General features: G+C 33.8%; 1 protein-coding gene across 1 annotated transcript; it reads left to right on the forward strand.

The window, feature by feature from the left end:
- Positions 1–550: 550 nt before the first annotated feature.
- On the forward strand, positions 551–26,014 carry LOC129258000 (uncharacterized). The gene is made up of 8 exons (XM_054896457.2): positions 551–658; positions 10,770–10,877; positions 11,735–11,854; positions 12,984–13,308; positions 13,824–13,883; positions 15,634–15,702; positions 18,827–18,984; positions 22,191–26,014. The coding sequence occupies exons 1-8, from the start codon at positions 551–553 to the stop codon at positions 22,260–22,262; spliced, it is 1,020 nt and encodes a 339-aa protein (XP_054752432.1). The 3' UTR covers positions 22,263–26,014.
- Positions 26,015–26,120: the final 106 nt, after the last annotated feature.

A 26,120-nucleotide genomic window follows, 5' to 3' on the forward strand; every position in this document is an offset into this window, starting at 1 on the left:
CTTTATTTAAAATGTGTATTTTTTTAAACTTTTCAGTTTTATTTCATCGTAAGATAAAAATAAGTTTTATATTATACAGATATTGACTGAAGGGGTGTGTAATATAAACATTCTTTGGACCGCCGGATTTGTATTTTCCCGAGGGGTTATATTTTCCCGAAGCGCGCAGCGCTGAGGGAAAATATCAATCCTTTAGGCGGTCCAAAGAATGTTTTTTTACAACACCCATCAGTCAATATCTGTTATATTAGATAGCCTTGAATGATGAAGATAGATCTAACGTTAAATCTAAACTTAAAATTAGGTCTACGTACGGTGCGTGCAGTAGATTAGTTATGTATGATATTCACAGTGACTGATGGAACTGATAAAAGTAATGTTAGTCTAACGCATTGAATGCCCATTTTCTAATCAAAATCAAGTTGTTTAGGCCTAACTTATTAGATCTAATTTTGAGTCCAGGTCCAGGACCCAAGTCAGATCGAGATCGAGAATGCATGTTGAGCCATGATCAGGTACAGATTTTGATCTAATTGGGGATGAGATAAACATGTCTAAGTTAGATCTAGATCTATGTCAGACTTCTGTTGGTGGTGGTCCTGATCTTTTTGTTGTCGAACCAGGTCCAGGACCAAATCTAACTAATGTTTGGCTAACAGTAACACTTCTTACGTTGTCGTTGATTTAAGCAAGATTTAACGTTACTTTTAGACTCTAACTTAGCCTTGAACTAACACGGTAAAAACTTAGACCTAACTTAGATCTTGGCCTAGGCCTAAATCTAGATCACTTACCAAATTTTATCGTCCAAAAGCTGATCTTATTCCTCATTGCTCATGAGACATCACCACAAATCTTTGACGTTAGACCAAATCCAAAACTAAAAGTTAAAAGTAAGCTAAGCTTCACTCTCTATCTGCAAACTAACTGTTCATTCTTTGGCTGCACTCATATCCAGAAATTGTTAAATAAATCCCCAGAATTTCAGAAATGACGGTTATTTCTGTCTAACGTTACACAAATAACTGGAGAAGGCCTTAAGTTAGATCTATACCTAACTTGTAGTAGGCTCCTCGTCGTCGTCAGACTCACTTAAAATTCCGCGGTCCGGTACGTTCGAAGAGTGTTGATCGATTGCAAACGATCGCTACTATAGTCCCACGTATGTTATTTCCGTGTAATTTGTAACATCTAATCCACAAGAGGGCGCCCTACACGTAGAAAATATATTCACGGACCGGCTGGTCAATATATTCATCGAAGGTGGACCAGCTGGGAAAATACACCGATTTCGATCATATCACGTGACGCGCAATTGACCAATCGCGCTTGGCTATCTGTCTTGGCTATCTAATAAAAAACATTGTTATGACATAAAATGTTATATTTATGAGTAATATTTATTTTGGAAATGTCAAACAAAATTGTGATCCTGATCAAAATGAGTTATAAGTTTGAATTTTAGCATAAAAGGGTTTGACGATTTGAGGATATCATCTCTTAATATTAGGTATTCTGGTATACAGTTCCTAAAAGTGTAAGGTACAGCAAAAGGTCCCTAACTATTGTAACAAAACTCAAATTTCCACAAAATGTCAATCTGTGAAAAAAATATAACGGTCACCACACAATAAGAATGTTAGATCATGTAAAATAAAATAATAAAATTGGGTACATAACGTGATAAGGGTGTCAAAAACGCTAAAAAACTGAAAAAGGGTATATATTTTGCGAGGAAAGCTACGTGTTTATGGTCGGATTTGCGAGGGTATAAAGAAGACAAATGCTCTATAAAGGATGTACTTTTTGCCCCAGCACTACATGTTAAGGGTCCGATTTGAGCTTGGTGTGGGAGGTGGGGTGGTACTAAACCCAATGTAATTACAGGTAAAGCCGACCACCTGTGCACATGTCCGTGACATAACAATTAAAATATCGCTGCACTTGTTTAGGGGGTCAATTCATGGGATACTTGTCAAGGGTACCATTTTGTTTCCAATACTTATTATGGGTAGGATTCCACACGCCAATGCTTGTTAAAGGTCAAGTCCACCTCAGAAAAATATTGATTTGAACAAATAGAGAAAAATCAAACTAGCACAACGCTGAAAATTTCATCAAAATCGGATGTAAAATAAGAAAGTTATGACATTTTAAAGTTTTAGGTTTTTTTTGCAAAACAGTGATATGCACAACTAGGTGACATGCAAATGAGACAGTCGATGATGTCCCTCACTCACTATTTCTTTTGTTTTTATTGTTTGAATTATACAATATTTCATTTTTTTAGAGAGTTGACAATAAGTCCCAACTTGACTGAACCATATAGTATTAAACAATGCTAATTCCACATGTTCAGGAGGAATTAATCATTGTTTCACTGGACAAAGAGGAGAAATTAAGAATATTTAATATTTCATATGATAAAATACAAAAGAAATAGTGAGTGGATAATGTCATCAGTCTCCTCATTTGCATACCAACCAGGATGTGCATATAACTATATTGTGAAATTAAGTGAAACTTAAAAATGTCATAACTTATTTATTTTACATCCGATTTTGATGAAATTTTCAGTGTTATGCATGTTGGATTTTCTCTTTTGATTCAAATCACCTTTGTGTTGGGGTGGACTTGTCCTTTAAGGGGTGCATTTTCAGAACTCATCAATGGAACTGCCCCCTCCCCCCGGCAGTTTATAATCACTCGCGTCGCGTTCTGGTTCGTAATCACTCGCGTTTTGAATTTTTGGCGATTTTTTTTATTTCGGTGCGATTTTTTTTTAACGGTGTCTTCAATGGGACAGACATGCAGGGAAATTTGAGTTTCGTTTTAAGCCGGCAATTAAAGAATAGAAAACAAGCTTGATCCGCCCCAGACAGCTGGCAGCAGTCTGTTTCGAGGAGTTTTTTTCAAACATTTTTAATTTTTTTAAAAATTTCTCTGTATTTGGTGAGTGGAGCCAACGGAGTTCAGCGGAACAACCAACATAATAATTAATAGACACAAAGACCGAAGCTTTTGGTCAAGATCCGCCCCTGTGGCTGTGCGCGCTCTCACGGTAAAAATTCGCGCGACGATCAACGCCAAGGTACCGTACCGTCCCGGTGCCTTCCTGAAAACAGAAGTTGTCGGCTACGTCATTTATCCAGGCCCCTTAAACAACTCCAAGCACGAGGTAACTCAGATTGAGTCAGAAATAATGGATTGGAAAACAGAAGACATGGCTTCAGGGAGTCACAGTAGGCTGGATACATAAACATAAATAAAACATTGTGATCAACAACAAATATACACTTGTAAATACATTACAATACAAATTACAATACAGTGTAGATTTCTTGTCCTTGATAACCCCCAAATTCTTTCATATTTTTCACCCTGCAACGTCCTGCAAGATTAATGAAAATCCATTTTACCATTTTTAAATTTTGTTCAGTGCACCATCATTATATAAAAAAAACTTATATCACACACACACACAATTATTTGTATAAAGGAACAATTTTGTTGGTCCCTCGGACTTCTTTATAACCAGAGTGCACTTTACTCCCCCTCCTACTTCTCTTTCTTCTCAGTCTTCTTTTTATTCCCATTATTATGTCATCTTATTCTTCTCCCTGTTCTTCTACTTCTCAATTTCTTCCCTTTCTCCTTATTGTTCATCTCCCTTCTCACTTCTTCCTTTTCTCTTCTCAGTCTTCCCCTTATTTTATCTTCTCTTTCTCTTCTTCTACATCCTCCCCTCAATTTTCTCTTTTTAGTTTCATTTTTACCCCCTTATGTCCTCCATCTTCTTTTTTTTTCTTCTACTTCTCCTCCTCCTTCCTTCTTGCTTTTCTTCTTCAGCACTTTTTTCCTCCCTGATTTTTACGTTAGTGTAGAATAATTCACAAAGAAAGGGAGAAGCAAATAAATAGTGATATTATGAAATTGTAGCACCTCGCTATGCTTTATAAAGAATACCACAGACTTCAGGAAAATCCTCCAAAGGCAAAGCTAAATCGAGAGTCCTTTCCTCCTTTTTCTTCTTTATTCCTTTTCTCCTTTCTTTCTCCTTTTTTCCTTGCTTCTTTCTTTCTGTCTGTCTTTTTTTTTTCTTTCTCTTTTCTCCCTCTTTCCATTCCTTTCTCCCCCCTCTCTCTTTTTTTAGGGGGAGCCCCCCCCCCCCGCTTCCGCCGCCTATGGCTCTAAGATTTAAGATGTGGAATGTGATTATGTTAAAACAGTAGTCAAAATTTGCTTGTTATCTTAAAACAGTGGTCGAGAACGTTTTATTTAAGGCACTTACCAGCTTAAAATAAAACGAAACTCGAATTTCAATTTCATTTTATTTTTCCAGTACGTTTGTCCCATTGAAGACACCGTTAGAAAAAAATCGCACCGAAAAAAAAAAAATCGCCAAAAATAAAAAACGCGTGTGATTACCAACCCGACGCGAGTGATTACGAACGCGAGTGAATATAATAAGCCCTCCCCCCCGTGGTTTTGACTTCACAATCCAAAAGATGTGACTGGGCTTACTGTTAATGCTCTGTTAGGCTAACAACATTTTTGTGCGGCCAGCACTGGTCGTAGATTAGACAGGCTTTTTAGAGTCTAAAAACCAGTGAAAAGATAGAGGATATCCATTTCTAGAGTAATAAGGAAGGGGTATAGAATGATTAAAGGACAAGTCCACCCCAACAAAAAGTTGATTTGAATTTTAAAAGAGAAAATTTCATCAAAATCGGATGTGAAATAAGAAAGTTATGACATTTTAAAGTTTCGCTTGATTTCACAAAACAGTTATAATCACATCCTGGTCGGTATGCAAATGAGGAGACTGATGACGTCATCCGCTCACTATTTCTTTTGTATTTTATTATATGAAATATTCTCATTTTCTCCTCCTTGACAAGTGAAATAATGGGTATTTCCTCCATGAACATGTGGAATTAGCATTGTTTAATACTATATGCCTATGGTTCAGTCAAGTTGGTCCTTATTGCCAAATTTGTAAAAATTGAAATATTGTATAATTCAAACAATAGAAAACAAAACAATTAGTGAGTGAGGGACATCATCGACTGTCTCATTTGCATGTCACCGAGTTGTGCATATCACTGTTTTGTGAAAATAAGCAAAACTTTGAAATGTCATAACTTTCTTATTTTACATCCGATTTTGATGAAATTTTCAGCGTTATGCTTGTTCGATTTTTCTCTATTTATTCAAATCAACATTTTACTGGGGTGGACTTGACCTTTAAACTAGTATTGAAGAGTAAATTGTGTATTTGTGTTCTCACTTGCCAACAAATATTCAAAATTTTGTTAAAAGTATACAAGGCACTAATTGGCCCAATCCCCAGTTATACATGTATTTCTGAGCTTTTACAATGCAAAGTCTGCACCTACAACCTGCACAGTTCTGATAATAGTTTGCTTCTGTGAATCCCCACCTGTAAAACAAAAATTACTCTAGAAGATCAAGCATTTGCCTGTGCAGCCCCAACTTGTGGAATAACTTGCCATTTGAATTTTCATTAGCATAACATATAAACCTAAACTAAAGACTTACTGGATATCTTTTTAATTAATTTCCAAATTTATTTTTACTTTTCCTTTTATTTTGTTGAATCCAATCATTCCAGGGGTTCTTACAGCACAGAAGAATACAAGCACACAATTTTTGTGTTAGTAAATATATTATAATCTATCAAATGAAAAATACTTTCAAGGTAGATTGTTGGGGATAGTGCAAAGAAATCAACATGTTACTCCTGTTGATTTTCTGAAATTTTATGATAACTTCTGATATTTGAAACAGTGGAAAATTGACTCATTTTATCTCAGACAACATGAATAACAATGTTTATGACTTCTTGTGATTATACAGAAGGACATTTTTCACCACTGAAGGATACTCTATCTCTCCTATAACAGATTCATTTCATGCACTTAAATTAAAGTGTTGTTTCCCTTTAAAAACCTGTCTTGTTATAGTTACATATTTGTGCTCACGTAGGCTTTAGTCATCTGACTGAGTGTCAGTCTTTATCAAATCAACCAATGTGAAGACTAACTTCCTGAGAAAGGTTTGAGTCCAAAGTTCTGATTCATCAACAATCTTAGGTCATCTCCAGGTTGTAAGAGGACCATGAGGCATTTTACTGCAAGGAAACAAATTTGACTTTATCTGGAGATTTTTAATTTGAAATAGAATTGTTAAATTCCATCTGCTCAGGCCTTTAACCCTAAAAGAGCCAGAAATCTCGGCCTTCATTCGCGCGAGCTCCGCGTAAAATTTGCATGGTGGCAGTGTGCGATAAAACCTACAAGGCTGTATGGTTAATTTTTTTGAAATAATGAGATTTTTTATTTAATACTAATTTATGCGTGAAATAAAATCATATGGCCGCAAACCTGCTAATTTTTTATTCACAAACTCTTTGTAGGATCTCAATAAAAGAAAAAATTGTATCGCAAATTTTTTCTTATGTATTTTATTGTTTTTTTAATTTGTTATGTATTTCCTTGTTTTCCGACTTTTTTTTTTTTTTTTTTTTTCAATTGAAATTGTTGCAGACTTAATTCTGATCATAAACAAGACAAAATTGATTAAGTTTAATCAGTAAAATTAGAAATAATGATACATTTATGAATTTTGGCTTAATACACAGTTTGCATTGGATTTGTACATGAATTCACATTTTTCAGCAGTTTTGAGTCTGACATGCACTTACACAATGTTGCGTAATTTCGTAACTGCGTACTTGGGCATCGCAAATTTGGTCTCAAAAGTTGTACGAGATTTGAAAGAAAAATTTTGTGTGGCGGATTTATCGTGAAAAATGTAGAGGGGGCGGAATCCACCCCCCCCCCCCCCCCCCCGGGGCCTTTTAGGGTTAAAAAGTTTTGTTGAAAACAAATATGTACTAATCACTGTCTCAAGGTATATTTTTATTACGAGAACTTGTTTAGACTGAACCTGACTAAGTTCTTTAAGGCCCACATGATGCTTTGGTAATGGGACAAAGGGTCAACAATATTATTTATTCTCATAGAAAGTAATATCTAATATTCTGAACTTACCAAAGTGTCGTCATCATGGAATTTTTTGTTCAACCATTGATTCTCTGTGAAAAATTGAATTCTTATTTTTGGGGTTATCTAGCACTGTCTTTCTGTAATTTTTTCTATAACAAGGATCTTTCTCATCTAATTTGTTATTAGAAAATTACATACAGAGATCACATCCTGAAATGTTCACACCTGTAAATTATGTATCCGCACCATAGCAAGTAATAGGTTTCCACAAACTGAAATAGTGACTGCCACTTAAAGGGGATTACAAAAGCTTTAAAGCCTGTTTATGTGCATGTTCCTATTTGTATATAGAGAAGAATTTCTCTTCTACTTGACTCACTACTCTGATGGGATATAGTTTAATATGTTTTGTCAATTAAAATATCCTGCAATTTTGAAGAAAAAGTCCTCATAATTTTGTTAAGTATTCCTTCCTACACGCATGTGACCAGAAAAAATGCTTAAAGAACATAGTTTTTTTGTTATGTATTTAGGGTGCCAAAATGCGAATATTATGTTATAAAAAAATAATATAATATAAAATATATAATATAATATACAAAAAAATAAAAAAAATAATAATAGAAGCCACTATATCAACTAAAGCTGTTTCTGAGTTTGTCAAACCCTTCTGGTATCACATGGGCCATTTTAGTCAAGACTTTTTGTGACAACGAATCATTTGATTAGGGCTGTGTTTCATGGTTCACACTTTTTCGAGGTAAGACTTTTCCATTTAAATTACATGAATAAAGTATAACTTTTTTCACAGTCAAAATGGATGGTTCTAAAAACCTTTGATCATGCAAGTACAACTTTATGGTTATAACACTTTATGGTGTATAACTATATTAGTTGAATTCACTCCTAATTCAGAACTTTAATCAAGTAGGAGAGATATATATATAGGCCTACAATGTGTCCCACAAAAAAATGGAACCAAGAATTATTGATAATTTATAATTTTTAATCATGAGTGCAATAAACAAATGGCCCAATCTTGGAAAGCTTATAATCACTTCTTGCATGTGATATACACTTTGATTATGATTTCTCATTCACGCATGAGTGAATAGAAGCAATTTGAAGAAAGGATGCCAAAATGTTACTTGGCAGGCAGTATCTGAATTTCAAAAAGAAAATCACATTACTTAAAAGTTCAATATCTTCTCTTTGAGTTGATATCCCAATTGAAGAAAATAGTCCAGAATAATGCTTGAATTCAAGTAATTTTATAACTTTGATAAAGAATTTTTGCAGTCTAGCTATTGGATTTACATGTACTCAGCAATGTTTTGTTCATGATCAGCCATGCATAAAATCATTTATTAACCTTGCAATAGCTAAGACAGGGATTCCATGATAATTCATTGTTTTCAATAAAGTTATAGAAATACAAGCATTATCTCGAAGAAACACAAATTTGTTAGTTCTTGACCATTTATTATTATTTTTTGATTGAGGAGGTATCAAATCAAAAAGCAGATATTAAACTTGTATATAAGTGATTTTCTCTTTGAAATTCAGATTTATGGCCACCAAGTGAAGTGTTGGTATCCTTTCTACAATTTTTTTTATTCACTCATGCATGAATTAGGAATCTTCTCAGTTATACCAGATAAAAGAGAAGACTCTAAGCTATACAATGGTATGTGCTGTGTCTATTATATTTGTGATTAAGGTATGATAAATCATTAGAATTCTTTGTTCCATTTTTCCTGTGATGCACTTTAAAGCTAACCATAGTAATTTACTTATTTTTCTAATATCTAATTGTGATTGTTTGCTTCAAAGAGGACTTTTTACTTTTTGTGCTGAAAGGGTAACACTTTGTATGTAATAGTGACGATTCATGTTGTGTTATCCCTTTGCTGTACCCCTTTATGTGTGGTAACTTCTGGTTTGGTTTTTATTGGCTTCCTGTAGGAAATGTTCCTCATCCTGGCTGCTTTATGATCACTGTTTCTTTTAAATCCCATTCTTTTATACTGAAATTATACAAAGTTGGGCAAAATATATTTTGCTGTAATTCCTATCAGTGTCAGGTGCCTTAAAATGTTTGTAACAAGCATATAACCTCATCTTTCTTTAATTTCAGAGAATCATATTAGTCTCTTATGATATTATCTTATTTCTGAGAAGACAAAATTGATGGTAATAAGGACTGGCATGGCAATCAATACAAATGTTTGTAGGGTACAAACAATGTCCCTTTATCTCAACTCTAGGATCTTTCCTTTAACATTCTAAAATTATTCTTTACTCTACTGATACATTTCAAAGAGAGACAGACAGATATAAAGGGGTGCTCCTGGTTGAAAATAATATGATTTGAATAGAAGACATAATGTCATACAAACAATTGAAAAACTGAAAATTTCATCAAAACCTCATCACCTCACCTATTGCATCTGTTTTCCCAAAATATTTCTAAAATTTAGAATTCAATAATATTTGTTGTCTGATTTTTAGAGGATTTTCTGTCTATCTGTGTTTCTTTATCTTTATATCTGTCTGCCCCCCCCCCCCCCCACTATACCTCACTTCTTGATTAGGTTGCCTTGTGGTCTGTTTTATTATGAACTATAATAGGAGCTGCCTGTCTGGAGTGGTTTCCTATTTACATCAATATCAATTTGTCCATAAGGGTGTAACCAAACAAGCTACCACCCAAAAGAAAACAAAGACTATAGGTCCGCAGGATCACCACCCAACCAAACTCACTATCAAGGAAAGAGACTAACTGTATTCCTTAGATTCATCTTTCAGGCAAATTGCCAAATCCTACCCTTGACAGTTTCCTATGACAATCAACTCATTGTCATTTTCAATCAGTAAACTATGGTTGAGAGATAATTTCTTAGGAAGTCATGAGATTATATTTTAGAACATCCTTGCATTGTTAAATTTGACTTATTTTAAGTGCATGGCTTGTTATGCACTCGTATCTCTTAAATAGAAAAGATCAATCATGGGTTTATTTTTGAAGTAGTTGTGTGATGATTTACTACCTTAATTGCTACAGGCTTAGGGCTAATGATTGTCTAACATTTATATTCATGTTGAAATCCAATTCAGTTTTGGGGAATTTAGAAAGGATACTTACTTTACTCCATGGGGGAGGGTGGGGGGTGGGAGTGGAGTGGATAAGGTTTCCATCTGTACAACTTTCACAAGAATGTTAAGGTAGCAACCAATCATCTCCATTTGATCGGTACAGTCGATGTGAATTCTCAGGGATGAAATAATATTTGTCCATACATGGGTTTTATGAAGGGGAAACTACTTCTTTCACTTTTTGTTTTGAATAAGTTTGCTATGCTCACAAGATGAATTCAAGAGTTGCCAAGTAGCATTTATTTCATTACAATACTGAACTTTAATCAAGTCCCAGTATGTTACACAAAGTTATACAATAATCACAAAATGGCACCTGCCAAATGGGAATGAGCGTTATGTTCAATAGACCCACTATTATCCAATCAGAATCACCATTTGAAATTTGCAAATGATCATCAGTCTTTGTGTTAGAGGGGTGAAGATGTTGCTGAGAGTACCTTTCTGGTAAAAAACAATTGAGATCAGGGTTTGTTTTCCCTTATTCAACATGCCATAAAGGTATGTTCAAATATATTGAGTGAAGGTACATGTGCATGTAAATCCTGTCCTTATGTTTGTTTTTCTTCATTTTGTCCTTAGGTTGATGAACTAGAAGATGAGAATAAGAAGTTAAAGCAAAGAATAAATGAATTAGAAATACAACAAGGTCTGAAACCATCATATACGCTGCCAGTCAATGGAGAACAGGTAAGGTGGATGACAAAAATCTATTCTTTATACTTTTTTTTCATTTAGGACTGGAACTGGTTATCCCCACACATGCAAATTTAGATACATCATTGGCATTCATCCGTTCAACTGTTCTATCAGTCAATTTTGGTTAAAAATATAGTTTTTAGATTTTTGTGGAAAATTAAATTACAAGTCCTACTCTATACATAATTGAATTTCAAGGCAGCAGTTTATTTTAGTTTTTGAGATATGTGGGGATTTCAGGGCAATGCCATATATATTTTTTATTAAATCACAAATCCTATAGGAAACATGTAATGTAGCAAAACAAACTGCGTGCACTTAATATGCATTAAGTGTGGTCAGAACTGATATATCTGCAATGCATGAGAAAAGATTGATACAAGGTTTTGCTAATCGCGCGTTTTTTAAATGTGCATGGTCAGGGTTGCTGTATACCCTATGGTGTTTTTGTAAATATGAAGATACCAATGTCAAGCAATTGTCTTGGTTTTTCTTGCCATGTATTTTTCTATCATTGAAAATCTTGCAAGGCTGGGGACAAAAGTGTGGAAATTATAGTAAACTTTGAAGTTGATTTTCTCTAAAATGGGTCTGCACTGTTGTATGTATATGACGACATGTACCTCGGAGACGTGAAGCTTATCGGAGATTAACTTTGTGCTTACCATATTCCTGATTCTGTTCTCAGTTTGGACCTTTTGATGAAGAATTATGGTATGGATTTAACAAAAAAAAAGGATTAAAAATTTCATGTGTACTTGATTTTGTTGTAATGGTATTATGCTTTCTGAAATGTATATCTTTTGAGAAAAATCCTCTTTAATGTGTATTGCACATCACCCCAACAGAGCTTCAACAATGGATTTGTTAAATATAATCCATTTAATCAGCGGTCCGATTCAACTTTTGGACAGTTTCAATCTTCATCTGAGCCTGTTACTGCAATCAATCTTCTAGTTGACTTAAAGGTTACCAGTATTTATTATGCAATATTTATGTAGCATGTCATAGCTAATCATGCTGCATCCTCTTCATCAGTCTAAAACCATTGAACCATAATTATTAACTTGTACCTTAAATGGTACATCTTTTTCTATTCAACAGTTAATTATTTATTCAAACATTGTAACCGTGTAATTGTTTCCATGGCACCTGAATTTTGGTGGTACATATTTTCTTATTTGTTTACAATTTTTGCATGTTTTCTTTCTCAGCTCAAATCACATGTTTATTACCACTAAATGCTCTGTCTTGATTTTATTATACACCATATCCTAGGGGTCCCAGGTATAGTGGGACAGTGGATTTAAGTCCTTTGCCATCAAAATGTGATGTTTGTTTTGTGTGTATGTGTTTCATAGGTCAAAGCATCTTCTAATGAAAAAATATCACTATTAGATTTGATGAGGTGAAACAAATAATTTTGTCAGAAATGACTCTTCATACTAACTTTTGATCTTTGGTGGAAGCCTATTATTGTGTTTCAAATTGAATCAGTGGTGTTTAAAAGGCAAAGTGCTTGAAATACACTGTTCATTTTTCTAGACTCCCCAATCATTTGTTTTTTTTTTTCAACTTGAATAATCACTTCCAAGTCTCAATGATTGCTTGTAATTTTCTATCAACAATAATTTCAATCAGCATGATTCAACCTTTTGCATTTTTGCAATTTTTTTTCATAGAATCCAGCCTGTAAAAAAAGCCCTGCATATGTGAAGGCTCAATATAGATGACAAGTTGAAATATTCAGGAACTATTCCAGTAGTATTCTTGCTTCCAGTGTAAAATCAAACCAAGGAGCTCAAACTTATTTTATTCAATCAGCAATATTGTGTTTTTATCCTGATCTATGACTTACATACCATTCCATATTTTTCTTTTTCATGCATCAAACTAATGAATTAAATGCATTAAGTCAAACAGCATGCAATTTGTTTGCATCCATGCATCCCAAATGCATGATGGTGCATTCGTTTTTGAGAACTTTAGAGTGTCTTGATATCACAATATTTTCCAGACTTTTTTAATACCACACCCCCTCTGTCTGTTTGTGTGGATGTCATCTGACTAACTTTGTTAGCTTCCTCTCTATGGCAGGTATCTCAGCCCTCATCGCCATCAGGAGTTTCTCAAGACCATTCTACTACCAAGGATACCCTTGCTATGCAGGCAGCAGCATACAAATCCACCAGAACAAACTCCACCTCTTCTTCCTCTGCATTTGATGATGCCTTTGCCCCACCCATTACATTAGCACTGGTACCATCAGCACCACCAGCTCCAAAGACTATAGAGCCATTCTTACCACCACCTCCTGCACCTATTCAAAGAACAAAGGAAGCACCCTCTCCTCTTTTCAAACAGCCACCTCCTACTGACCTTCAGTCATCTATTTCTACAGTTCCTCCTTCACAACCCTCAGGTGAGACTTAATTAAGTATCACAATTCTCATGATTGATGGATCAATTTCAAACTTGGATCATGGATGTACATGTATGCATGTAGGAGTCATGATGACCTGTTTTGTTTTGACATTATCAAGGTTTAAATTCAAAGTCACAAGAGCTCTAATGTACATGTACTCTAAAATACATGTACGTATGTGGTTTTAAATGTTGTCGCTTGTTTTCAATGATTACTTTATAATCCAAGAAAGAGGACCATCAATGTTTTCCTAAAATGTATTATGTAGAATATGTATTCCTCTATTTTCTTCTTGTCTTCACTTTTAAGATTTGAAATTAGATAATATGAAAATTTGTAATGTGCTGGTATTTTCATTCAGCCGGTAGCTGATCATGGTAAAAAAAAAAATGTGTAAACATATGCAGTATACTAAGGAAACAAAGGAAGGGACTTACATTAAAATTGAATCATATCTATACAGCCAGTTTTTTAGTGAGATTTAAAAAAAAAAAATTTATGGTTGTTTTCAGTTGATCCAGCTATAGCCAGAAGTAGACCAAGACCTCAACCATTATCACAAGGAACAGGAGGTAATGATCTACATAGTAATCTTAACATAGTAATCTTGGTAGCAACATGATAATGCAAACTAAGAGAAGCTCTAAAAGAAATTCCTACTGGAATGTTGAATGAAATCTAAACTTCTTTCTCTTCTCCTTGTTGATACATGACACTTGCAGTACATTGCTTTTGTTTGATTACAAATAACCAATTAACTTGTAATTGGTAGACTATATCCTCCCTTTTCAGTGAAGATTCATACAATAAAAAAGATTAGGTTTAATGAAAGAGTGTGACTTCCATAGGGGGTTCCTTTGTCTCAGATTATCAGAGCATCCATGAATAGAGGAATAATGTACACATAGTGGCAAAGTGAGGTTTTGTATTAGGGCTGTGTTAATGGTGGTTCAATCAGGTTTTATGCAATTGGAGACTCTAAACATCAACAATGATCGACTCATTGTACTAGGCTTGATACTCAAAGAGATGAAATCTGAATGGAATGGAAGCTCAGCTGCATCTTTCTCAATAAATGACAAAATCAATAGGGGGTCTTTTGTTCCTTTGTTCTGGCTTACCCTTCTTTCAGGGGAACCCCCCACCCTGTTTATACCTTTCATCTTTTTTATTTCAGAATTGCTTCCCCACAACCAGATTCAATTGCATTAGATGGTGTTACCATTGAAGTAGTAGATAGTTTTAAGTTTCTAGGGACAACCATTGATGAAATAATGTAATTGGATACCCCAAGCCAAGATCACACTTCTACTTCAAAAGCTCGAAGTAGAATGTTCTTCCTTCGAAAGCTTAGGACCACGCATGTTCAAGAGAGGATACTGCAGGTCTTTTATAAGGCAATGGTGGAAAGTGCACTTCTCTTTAATTCAATTTTTGGATACATGCAAGTAGGAAAGAGGACATACAGAAATTTCTCAAACTGAAACAGAATTGAAAAGCAAGCCTCTAAAATAACAAAAGAAAAGGGTGCTTTGTAGATGAGAATGAAGGTAGAGTCCTTGAAAAAGCCAAAGAGATCCTGACCAATGAGAACCATAAATATCATAATTTGATGATGTCAGGCAAACGTCTGAGATCCCTTCCTGGCAGAACATCACGTTTTGTAAATTCTTTGGTTCCAGTTTCAATCTGTGCATTTAATAGCCATACTTGAAATTATATTACCCCCCCCCCCTTTCTGCTTTTGTCTTAATTTCTCTTATCTTTGATTGTTGATTTGTATGTTTACTATAATGTATCGTGTAATCTTTGTGTTTATCATGTGATATTCTAAACAAATTGAATTTCCATTTGTACCAGATTGCAATTGGACAATAAAAATATCTGAATCTGATAAGAGATTACTTCATTGTCAAGGAAGGTGATGCACTTGGGGATTGCAATGAACTTGCAATCACTTTTGTAGGTAATCAGAATCAGTGAGATCAGACTATGAAAACTGGAATGTTAAAATGAGGTTTAAAATCACTTTGAAAACAGAAAATCTGTTATAAAATCATGGTGTTGAATACACTGGTCAGTCAACAAATATCTCAGGATTAACAGGAATTAGTGATGTCACATTTAGGGCACTTCTTGCAATGTTGGCTTGTAAAGTTCATCATGTACTTTTGAAAAAAGTTGACCGCTCCTATCATTTTGTCCTTAAGGCTGTTTGAAATACTGATAGCAATTGAAAGATGTTATATGCATGCATGTTTCATTAATTTTACTTCACTCTTTACTTTTACTTTATTTATTCTTTGCTTTCATTATGGGTAGTTCTGGCTCCTCCCCCTCGGACACTGAGAAGAGGAGATTCAGTAACATCTCCTCCTCCTACATCACCTAGTAAGTTATAGAACATTGCTATAATGGTATCACCTAGTAAGTTATAGAACATTGCTATAATGGTATCACCTAGTAAGTTATAGAACATTGCTATAATGGTATCACCTAGTAAGTTATAGAACATTGCTATAATGGTATCACCTAGTAAGTTATAGAACATTGCTATAATGGTATCACCTAGTAAGTTATAGAACATTGCTATAATGGTATCACCTAGTAAGTTATAGAGCATTGCTATAATGGTATCACCTAGTAAGTTATAGAACATTGCTATAATGGTATCACCTAGTAAGTTATAGAACATTGCTATAATGGTATCACCTAGTAAGTTATAGAACATTGCTATAATGGTATCACCTAGTAAGTTATAGAACATTGCTATAATGGTATCACCTAGTAAGTTATAGAACATTGCTATAATGGTATCACCTAGTAAGTTATAGAACATTGCTATAATGGTATCACCTAGTAAGTTATAGAACATTGCTATAATGGTATCACCTAGTAAGTTATAGAACATTGCTATAATGGTATCACCTAGTAAGTTATAGAACATTGCTATAATGGTATCACCTAGTAAGTTAAAGAGCATTGCTATAATGGTATCACCTAGTAAGTTATAGAACATTGCTATAATGGTATCACCTAGTAAGTTATAGAACATTGCTATAATGGTATCACCTAGTAAGTTATAGAACATTGCTATAATGGTATCACCTAGTAAGTTATAGAACATTGCTATAATGGTATCACCTAGTAAGTTATAGAACATTGCTATAAATAATGATATCACCTAGTAAGTTATAGAACATTGCTATAATGGTATCACCTAGTAAGTTATAGAACATTGCTATAATGGTATCACCTAGTAAGTTATAGAACATTGCTATAATGGTATCACCTAGTAAGTTATAGAACATTGCTATAATGGTATCACCTAGTAAGTTATAGAACATTGCTATAATGGTATCACCTAGTAAGTTATAGAACATTGCTATAAATAATGATATCACCTAGTAAGTTATAGAACATTGCTATAATGGTATCACCTAGTAAGTTATAGAACATTGCTATAATGGTATCACCTAGTAAGTTATAGAACATTGCTATAATGGTATCACCTAGTAAGTTATAGAACATTGCTATAATGGTATCACCTAGTAAGTTATAGAATATTGCTATAATGGTATCACCTAGTAAGTTATAGAACATTGCTATAATGGTATCACGTAGTAAGTTATAGAACATTGCTATAATGGTATCACGTAGTAAGTTATAGAACATTGCTATAATAGTATCACCTAGTAACTTATAGAACATTGCTATAATGGTATCACCTAGTAAGTTATAGAACATTGCTATAATGGTATCACCTAGTAAGTTATAGAACATTGCTATAATGGTATCACCTAGTAAGTTATAGAACATTGCTATAATGGTATCACCTAGTAAGTTATAGAACATTGCTATAATGGTATCACCTAGTAAGTTATAGAACATTGCTATAATGGTATCACCTAGTAAGTTATAGAACATTGCTATAATGGTATCACCTAGTAAGTTATAGAACATTGCTATAATGGTAACTACCATGATGCACAAACATCAATTTTTACCGGACCACGAATCTGGAATAATCTCAATGTATGCCTTTTTTCATGTTCAACTTTTTTTTATTTAAATGCAAACTCAAAAAGATCATTATTAGTACCTATTCCTAATTTGAATTCAAACTCACCTCATTTATATATGTATTATTTTTGTTAATGAATGAACCAAGATGATGGATGTTCGGGTGTGCTTTTGTGCGTGATGACGATGTTTCTCGGTGGATGTGTCTGTGTGTGAATGAGCATGTTTCGCTTCCCCCCCCCCTCTTCATCTGATGGGTACATATATTAATTAATGTATTCTTTGGAGGCTTCTTATTTTCAAGTGTAAACTTTTTGTTGCCCTCCTTTTCTTGTAATAATATTTCTATATACGAATGTACAATTTGATGATGTTTTTATTATTATCAAGAATAAATTGAATTTGAATTGAAAAAAATTGAATCAATTAAAAGCAAGAATTTCATCGAAGTTAACTATTGGATGGCAAAGATGACATAATTATATATTCAACAGACCTCATTTTATCAAAACATATACAAAATAGAGCACTTCATTATGTCACGTATTTTCAAACTGAATTGTGTGAAATAAAACAGGGTATGCACAATCAAACCTTTCTATATAATGGCCACTCTAGGAAAATCTAACTGACCAGCTGGCCTTTTATTTAAAACTTTATTTCAAGATAAATGGGGGGGGGTGTCATCTAGGGAGAACAGTTTATGATTTAAAATGAGTAGTATTTAGTTGCTTTACTTCTGCCTTCTGATGAGTGTAAGAGTCTTCTTTCATTTTAGGTGTAGTCCTTGATGACTTTAATATGTTGATGTATTCACAAATCTTCATTGATGAGTGTAACATTACGTCAAACCCCCATTTGTAGAAAGACCGCAGTTCAGATTGCAAACTGCGGTGTTATACCCCATTTTCCATTTGGATCTCTTAAAAATCATTTCCAAGCCCTTATCAACCGCGCTTGGCCAGGTAATCCAGGGGTAATCCCCGCTGTCTCAATTTCACCTCCACAGGCCAGTATATGAGCGTTGAGCAAAGGACGAAAAGATAAACAACAGCTGTGCTATTACGTAAGACTTCTCTGCCTGTAGTAGGACCTTCGGAATGAAATTATTGTATTCCATATTTAATCACGTTTTCAAAGGCATATTGTATTCTGTAATCCAATGTAAGTCCATTTTCAATTTCGAACGAAGAAAATCGACCTCGAAATAAGGAAAGTAAGCAAATAAAAATGACGGCATGCTTACAGGGACCGCACTCAGCGCTGCGCATGCATCCCATCGTGTGTGGCCCCCTGCTGTGACTGTATATGCCGGGCTGTTGTGTTATCTTCGGGCCGACGGTCAAGAAACAGGTGTTTTGATACTTAAATTGCTTGCTTGGGGCAGTTACAGTTTGTCGTACTTGGAGAAGAGAATTGATGAGAAGGGGAACTGGGCTATAGTGTTCTCAAATGGAAGTTTTTCGTCATGAATTTTCTTTTGTTGTTGTAGGTGTAGGCCTTGATGATCTGTATGCTGCTGTATCTAAAGCATCTAAAATGAATGGAAGTGGAGCAGCCACAACATCTCCTAATCCATTTGCTGCTTCATCAAACACAGAATTCAAATTTGGAGATGATTTGGACTTTTTAAGCAACAAAGGCTCATCAGTAAGCTAAACTACAGTGTAGTATTTAATTGGAAACAGAAAATTTGTTATATTTTACATAAGGTGTTTTGTTTTACATTATGTTATTCTTTTGTTTTATTCATTTATTTATATATATATATATATATATATATATATATATATATATATATACAGTGCATCCCAGAAAAAACGAAACCGAGATTTAGCAATGATTTATCATAACTTAATCATAAATAAAATAGACAAATGACCTACCAATGTAAAGCTTAGAATCTCCTCTTTCATCTGATATTACTTAGATAATTCCTCATTCACGCATGAGTGAGCAAAAACAATTTGAAGAAAGGATACCAAAAATTCATTAGGCGGGGGGTATCTGAATTTCAAAAAGAAAATCACATGACTAAAAAGTTCAATATCTGCTCTTTTCTTTGATACCTTAATCACAGAAAATGGTCAAGAAGTAAAAAAGTTATGATCCCTCGAAACAATGCTTGTATTTCCATAATTTCATTAAATAAACGTGTTTTTCACTGGTTACCCACAGAAGCTATCGCACGGTAACAAAAGACTTAATGCATGGCTGATCGTCAACAAAACGGAATGTCGAGTGAGTTTGAACGCTAGCCTGTAAAACCTCTTCATTTTATGAAATTATTGAAATTCAAGCCTTATTTCATATAACCAGAACTTTGTTATTTCTGGACCATTTTCTGTAATTGAGGTATCAAATTAAAGAGCAGATATTGAACTTTACTTTTTAGTCATGTGGTTTTCTTTTTAAAACCCAGATATGGCCCGCCAAATGAGTTTTTGGTATCCTTTCTTCAAATTTTTTTGCTCACTCATGCGTGAATGAGGAATTATCTAAGTAATACCAGATGAAAGAGGAGATTCTAAGCTTTAAAATGGTAGGTCATTTGTCTATTGTATTTGTGATTAAGTTATGATAAATCATCGATAAATCTCGGTTTCGTTTTTTTGTGGGACGCACTGTATATTCATTTATTTATTTGTTGATGTTTCATTTTCATTTATTATTTACTTATTTATTTATGTTTATTAAAAAAAAACTTAACTCAAATATGTCATTACCCTATTAATTATTGAAAGATTTGAAGGTACATATCCATTTCCTAATATGTGATTGACTATGTAAATTTTTGACAAGGAAAATATCATATAGAGTGCAGCCATGTTTCTAAATTTCAACAGTAGGGAAGCATTCCTTTGCCTATTCATGTTAATCATTTTATTCCACAATTATCGCCATCATCATCATCGTCATAATCATCATCAACATAATCATGACTATCAACATTATCACCATCATCATCAACTCATCATCATTGTCATCATCATCATTTGTCATCACCATTATCATCATCATCATCATCATCATCAAATTGTCAGCATTATAATCTTTGTGTTGTTTTCACGACATTACCTTTGTTGTTTATTTTTACTCTTGTTGTTGCACCATGTAAAATCCATATTTTATCCATATTTATGTTCTATAAAAGTGTAATCCATATTAATATAGTATGAAAGCGTAATCAAAGAACAAGATCAATGTTTTAGTTTAGCCTGGTAGACAAATGTCTTGCATAAGTGATGTAATTTCTCAATCAGTATTTCATGACTGTGCCCACTGTAGGTTGTTGTGGGAGACGTTGTCAGATTGTCCGTCCCTCCCTTCCTTGTGAATAATCAAAAGAACTATTAGATGGATCAAATACAAGTTGGTCTAAGTAGGCATATCGGAGTGACAATGATTTGGTATTTTGGGGTAATCAAGGTCAGTATAGTCACATAGGTCATTGTGTATCTGAAAGTATATTGTTGTAGGTTTTGGAGTAACTAAGTAACAGTATAAAGGTCATAATTGGAAAGGTCATTATTGGAAAACTGTATAAATGTATCTTGGGTGTTGCAATGACAGAGGCATAAATTGGATTGATGCAGTCAGGAATCCTTGTAGTTTTATTCTAAATCCTGCTGATTTTGTATTGAGGGAAAATATATAGGCCTATGAAGCAACTCAAAGCAATGTAACATAAAACAAGTGGAATGCCTCTGGCCGTCTCACCTGCATCACGCGATTCAATATAGCAGCAGTGCTGATTTTGAAAACTACTATAACTCGCACAAGATGTTCAGTGATACTTGGTTACTCTTATTTCCACGTTTTATGAACTAGACCAATACACTTTTAGAGATATGATGGCAATTCAACAAATACCCCCAACGTGGCCAAAGTTCTTTGACCTTACATGACCTTTGACCTTGATCATGTGACCTGAAACTCGCACAGGATGTTCAGTGATACTTGATTACTATTATGTCCAAGTTTTATGAACTAGACCAACACACTTTCAAATTTATGGCTGTAATTCAACAAATACCCCAATTTGGCCAAAGTTCATTGACCCTAAATGACCTTTGACCTTGATCATGTGACCTGAAACTTGCACAGGATGTTCAGTAATACTTGATTACTATTATGTCCAAGTTTCATGAATCAGATCCATAAACTTTCAAAGTTATGATGGTAATTCAACAGATACCCCCAATTCGGCCAAAGTTCATTGACCCTAAATGACCTTTGACCTTGGTCATGTGACGTGAAACTCATGCAGGATGTTCAGTGATACTTGATTAACCTTATGTATAAGTTTCATGAACTAGGTCCATATATTTTCTAAGTTATGATGACATTTCAAAAACTTAACCTTAGGTTAAGATTTTGATGTTGATTCCCCCAACATGGTCTAAGTTCATTGACCCTAAATGACCTTTGACCTTGGTCATGTGACATGAAACTCAGGCAGGATGTTCAGTAATACTTGATTAACCTTATGGCCAAGTTTCATGAACTAGGTCCATATACTTTCTAAGTTATGCTGTCATTTCAAAAACTTAACCTCAGGTTAAGATTTGGTGTTGACGCCGCCGCCGCCGTCGCCGTCGGAAAAGCGGCGCCTATAGTCTCACTCTGCTATGCAGGTGAGACAAAAACTAGGAAATAATCTAATGAGAAAAATCAACCTTTTGTCCCTATTGCAAAGCCTAAATTGAATATGTATTCTTCAGTATGGTAGGATCATGCTCATTGTGTAAATCTTGTCAAGCTTTTTTTTGTGTGCAAAAGTGGTAAAAGGACTATACCATTTCATATTTATGCCAATTATAATCTCTTAATTCACTTTCACTTTCTTCTTTCAGAATGTATCTACTTCAAACACTGGTGCTTCATCAAATAGCTTTTCAATAATGGACTTGGATCCGCTGAAATAAACAATTAGATGAAATGAACTTATTTACAATCATCTCTTTTTCTATCCTACCTGCTTGCAATCACAAGCCCACCATCTTCGCAATCTCTTCTGATATAATACCAACATTGCATAGTCTTCATCTTCTTAAATATGCTTCATATTTTGTCTGTTATGCAACTTTCCTGAGATTTGTCTTTGAAACATCAAATTTCATTTCATCAAGGAGAAACAGATTTGAATCTTATTCAATGTCATTCGTATTCTTCCTTGAGCAGACATCAACAATGAAATAATATTAATACATTATGATCATCAGTTGAAGAATATGAATTTGATATTGATGATTTTTTTTCTACTAAAGTGAGTATTGAATATGAGGTCTTTCATGCTATAGATGATGAATAGACTGAAGTATTTGAGAAACATTGTGTGTTCTTTGGGAGTTGCCACATTTTTATTGTCTGCATCCAGACATAATTGATAATTTTGTCAAGAAAACTTCTGTTGTAGAACAAACTCAGACAAAACTCCATATTTTGTTTTTGATAATCTATACATTGCAATTTTCGTGACAGACAATACTGTAGTCAGGGTCTTTTTATTATAACATTCAATACTCAGTGTTGAATTCTAGTTTGTAAATGGATTCTGTATGAATGTATGTAACACTCATTATTTATACTTTTGTACTATAATATTCATGATCTGTCCCATGATGGTTGTGTTCCTCCAATTGCAAATCTTAGGCCTATATTTATAATCTATTTTGAGGTATAAGCTTCGATAATTATTTCCCTGTAGTATACATGTATATTGATTATAACTCTTAAGGTTCTTTGAAGGTTCCTATGAGAACGTTAATCTTAGACCCTTTTTTCTGTAATCAACCTCCGTACCTCAAATAAAACTCCTTGTCTGTCCATCCATTGATTTACCATTATTAAACAAAAGCCTCACAGATAATGATGCTTATTGTTGATATTACATTGTATTGCTTTTTATACACTGTGATGAATGCATTCTACCTTTGGTAAAGGTGTTTATTTGTAAATTAATAGCAGTGTTGTATGATATCATCTTAGTTCATAACATTTGTTGCTTATTTACATTTTTACTAATATGTAATGGATTAATTCACTCTAGAGATATATTTGATTGCCTACAGTGCCTGACATAAAGAAAGTCATTAAGACTTTCTATAACTTTCTATCATTATCCTGTATAAATCTCTAAGGAATTCAGAATTGGGATTCTGTTTATTCCACAATTAGATCAGTACCTGTAATGGTGAATGACATATACCTGTGTTGATGGTGTAGGTTCTCTGAGGAATTGTCAAAATACAAGTTCTCATTTGGCTTAGATGTATGGATACGATGTTTACAGGTTCAAGAATTTCATTTTCATGGTACTTTGTAATTTTGAAACCTGCTGGCCAGACTAAATGAAAATTGAGAGACTAGTTCAAAACTCATGAGCCAAGCAGGTGATCATTAAAGTTACTATGGTAACATCGTATGATTGTTGTAAATCAATAAACATGCAGTTTTGTCTACAGTCATCACAATGAAGCACTTCTTTTAAATATTGATCGTTCCTAATTTCTGTTCAGTCAGTAGAATACTAACCTCTTCAGTCATCTTTTTTTTAAAGATAGCACTGAATATGAAATGATGACGCAATTCATAAACTTGAATGATTAAAATTTGAATATCCATTTAACCTACATGTAAGAAATATTTTAATTCTACCCGTAAATTAATCCTCAATTATAAGAGCAAAATATATTTATTATTTGAAATGTCACAGTAGGCCTATACAGTGGAAGGTCAATGGGCACTTTCTATTGCATGTCATTTTGAAATGAGTGCATATCTCTTGTTATTTTCTTATGTCATATGATTTGATACACATGTTAAGAGAGATTTGTATATTTTTGTTAATGTATATTTGTTTAATTTGAAATCTATGCAGGTGTCAGAGTTTTGAAGTACTTTATTGCTTTATCAAATAGTATATTTTTATTGCCAATATGTTCAAAGTGAGTACAATTGTAAAGCATTTTAAAAATTGCTAAACGTATATATGATGTTCATCATTATATTTCCTTGTTGTATATTTGATTTTTGAAAATCAACTGTTGTACAAGCCAGATATGATCAAAGTATGTATTTGTTTTGGAGAAATTAGGTATCTTCTGTTTGTAGGTTTATCTTGCTTTATATACCATGATCATGGTCTTCTACAATCCAAGAGGCTTGTTTGTGTAAACTAAATGTTTAAGAAAATACAATTACATGTGCAAAAAATTCTTCACAGCAGAGCCCCTCTTCCCAGAAAACCACCAAATATCTTGATATTTTTAATAATTTTTAGATATGATAGAGCAATCTCAGTTTATATAACAAGTGAATATCATTTTTTTTTTTTTTTTTTTTTTTTTTTTTTTTTGGGGGGGTTCTATTTAATCGAAGTAAAATAATGAATGCCAAAGAATTGTACCTGATATTCTCTAGTAACGATTCAAGGACTGTTCGAAAGACGGACTTCAAAACTTGCCTGATGTATGCAAGCATATAGGAATGGTCTTTGTTGGGGGGGGGGTGGCTAGTTCATGATATAATGTAATCTCTTATGAACTCCATACCAAATAAGCCTATACTCATACCTCAAGCACAAATAATTTATATGGGCCCCTCTTCCAACCCATGTAAAGTTATGCCTTTCTTTCCACCCCAAATATTAACATCTAGTTTCAGTCTGGAATAGTGAATTCCATCAAGCCTATAATTATTTTTTATTCAATATATGCATCTTCATCCTTGTCTAAAGTACTATTTCTTTGTGAATCTTCTTACTGAATGTTTATTTCCAATAAGTTGTATTATCCAAAATTGAATTCTATTCTGATACTAATACTAGAAATAGAAATCTGTTTGTAAATCTATAACTCTGAATCAGGAATGCATAAAGAGTGACAATGGTTTCAATAGTTTGTGATGTCAAGGTTTAAGACCAACCTTTTTTTTGTTGAATCCATGAAAGGCCTCTAAATTTCCAATGAATAAGAATGTATGGAATATGTAAGAAATGATTATGTTTAATGACTGAGATTATCTTTATTATTAGATTTCAAAGATTGAAAATTGGAGATCTCTTTGATGATTTTTCACATTATCAGAATATAGTATACTAGTAACGGATCCAGGGGGGGGGGGGTGCACATCTGGCCCGTGCTCCCCCCTATTGAGAGCCATCATACAAAAATTTAATGTAAATATGCTGTTATTACCCAAGTGAGGGCCTTGGAGGGGCTTGTCAAATATCCCGTGGACGAATTGACCTTCAATTTTAGGTGAAAACCTTTTTTTTTTACTTGTCAAATTTTAATTTTCATCCGGAAAATGTTCCCCTCTTTCGGAAAATCCTGGATCCGCCCTTGTAGTACAATTCAGATCTGGCAAAGGCAGAGGCATAAATGTTGAATGTGTGCAGTTGACAATCTATATAGCTTTTATTGGGCTTACAGTTTAGGAAGGTTCCATAGTAGCACATGTGAGTTTGCAAGGTATAAAAGTTTGGGTTCAAAACTAAAGAAAAATAGTAATCATCCTAATTGATAAATAGTTAAGAACCATCCTGATAGATTTCATATTTGAAAAGTTTTTTTTTTTTGTATACATGTTGTAAATGTTATGCGTAAGTAATGGCTGAACATTAAGTATGTACAGATTGGCTGAATATGGTTGCAATAAATAAAGTGCAAACTTATTGTTGTATTTCCATTTTAATCTTTCTGGTCATGAGAGAGTATGCTTTGTTGAAATGTTTGACTGACTTCCATGTCTTCTGCTCACATGACACATATTTTTTCTTG

The sequence above is a fragment of the Lytechinus pictus genome, chromosome 3 (genome assembly GCF_037042905.1).
Source record: "Lytechinus pictus isolate F3 Inbred chromosome 3, Lp3.0, whole genome shotgun sequence".
Lineage (NCBI taxonomy): Eukaryota > Metazoa > Echinodermata > Echinoidea > Temnopleuroida > Toxopneustidae > Lytechinus > Lytechinus pictus.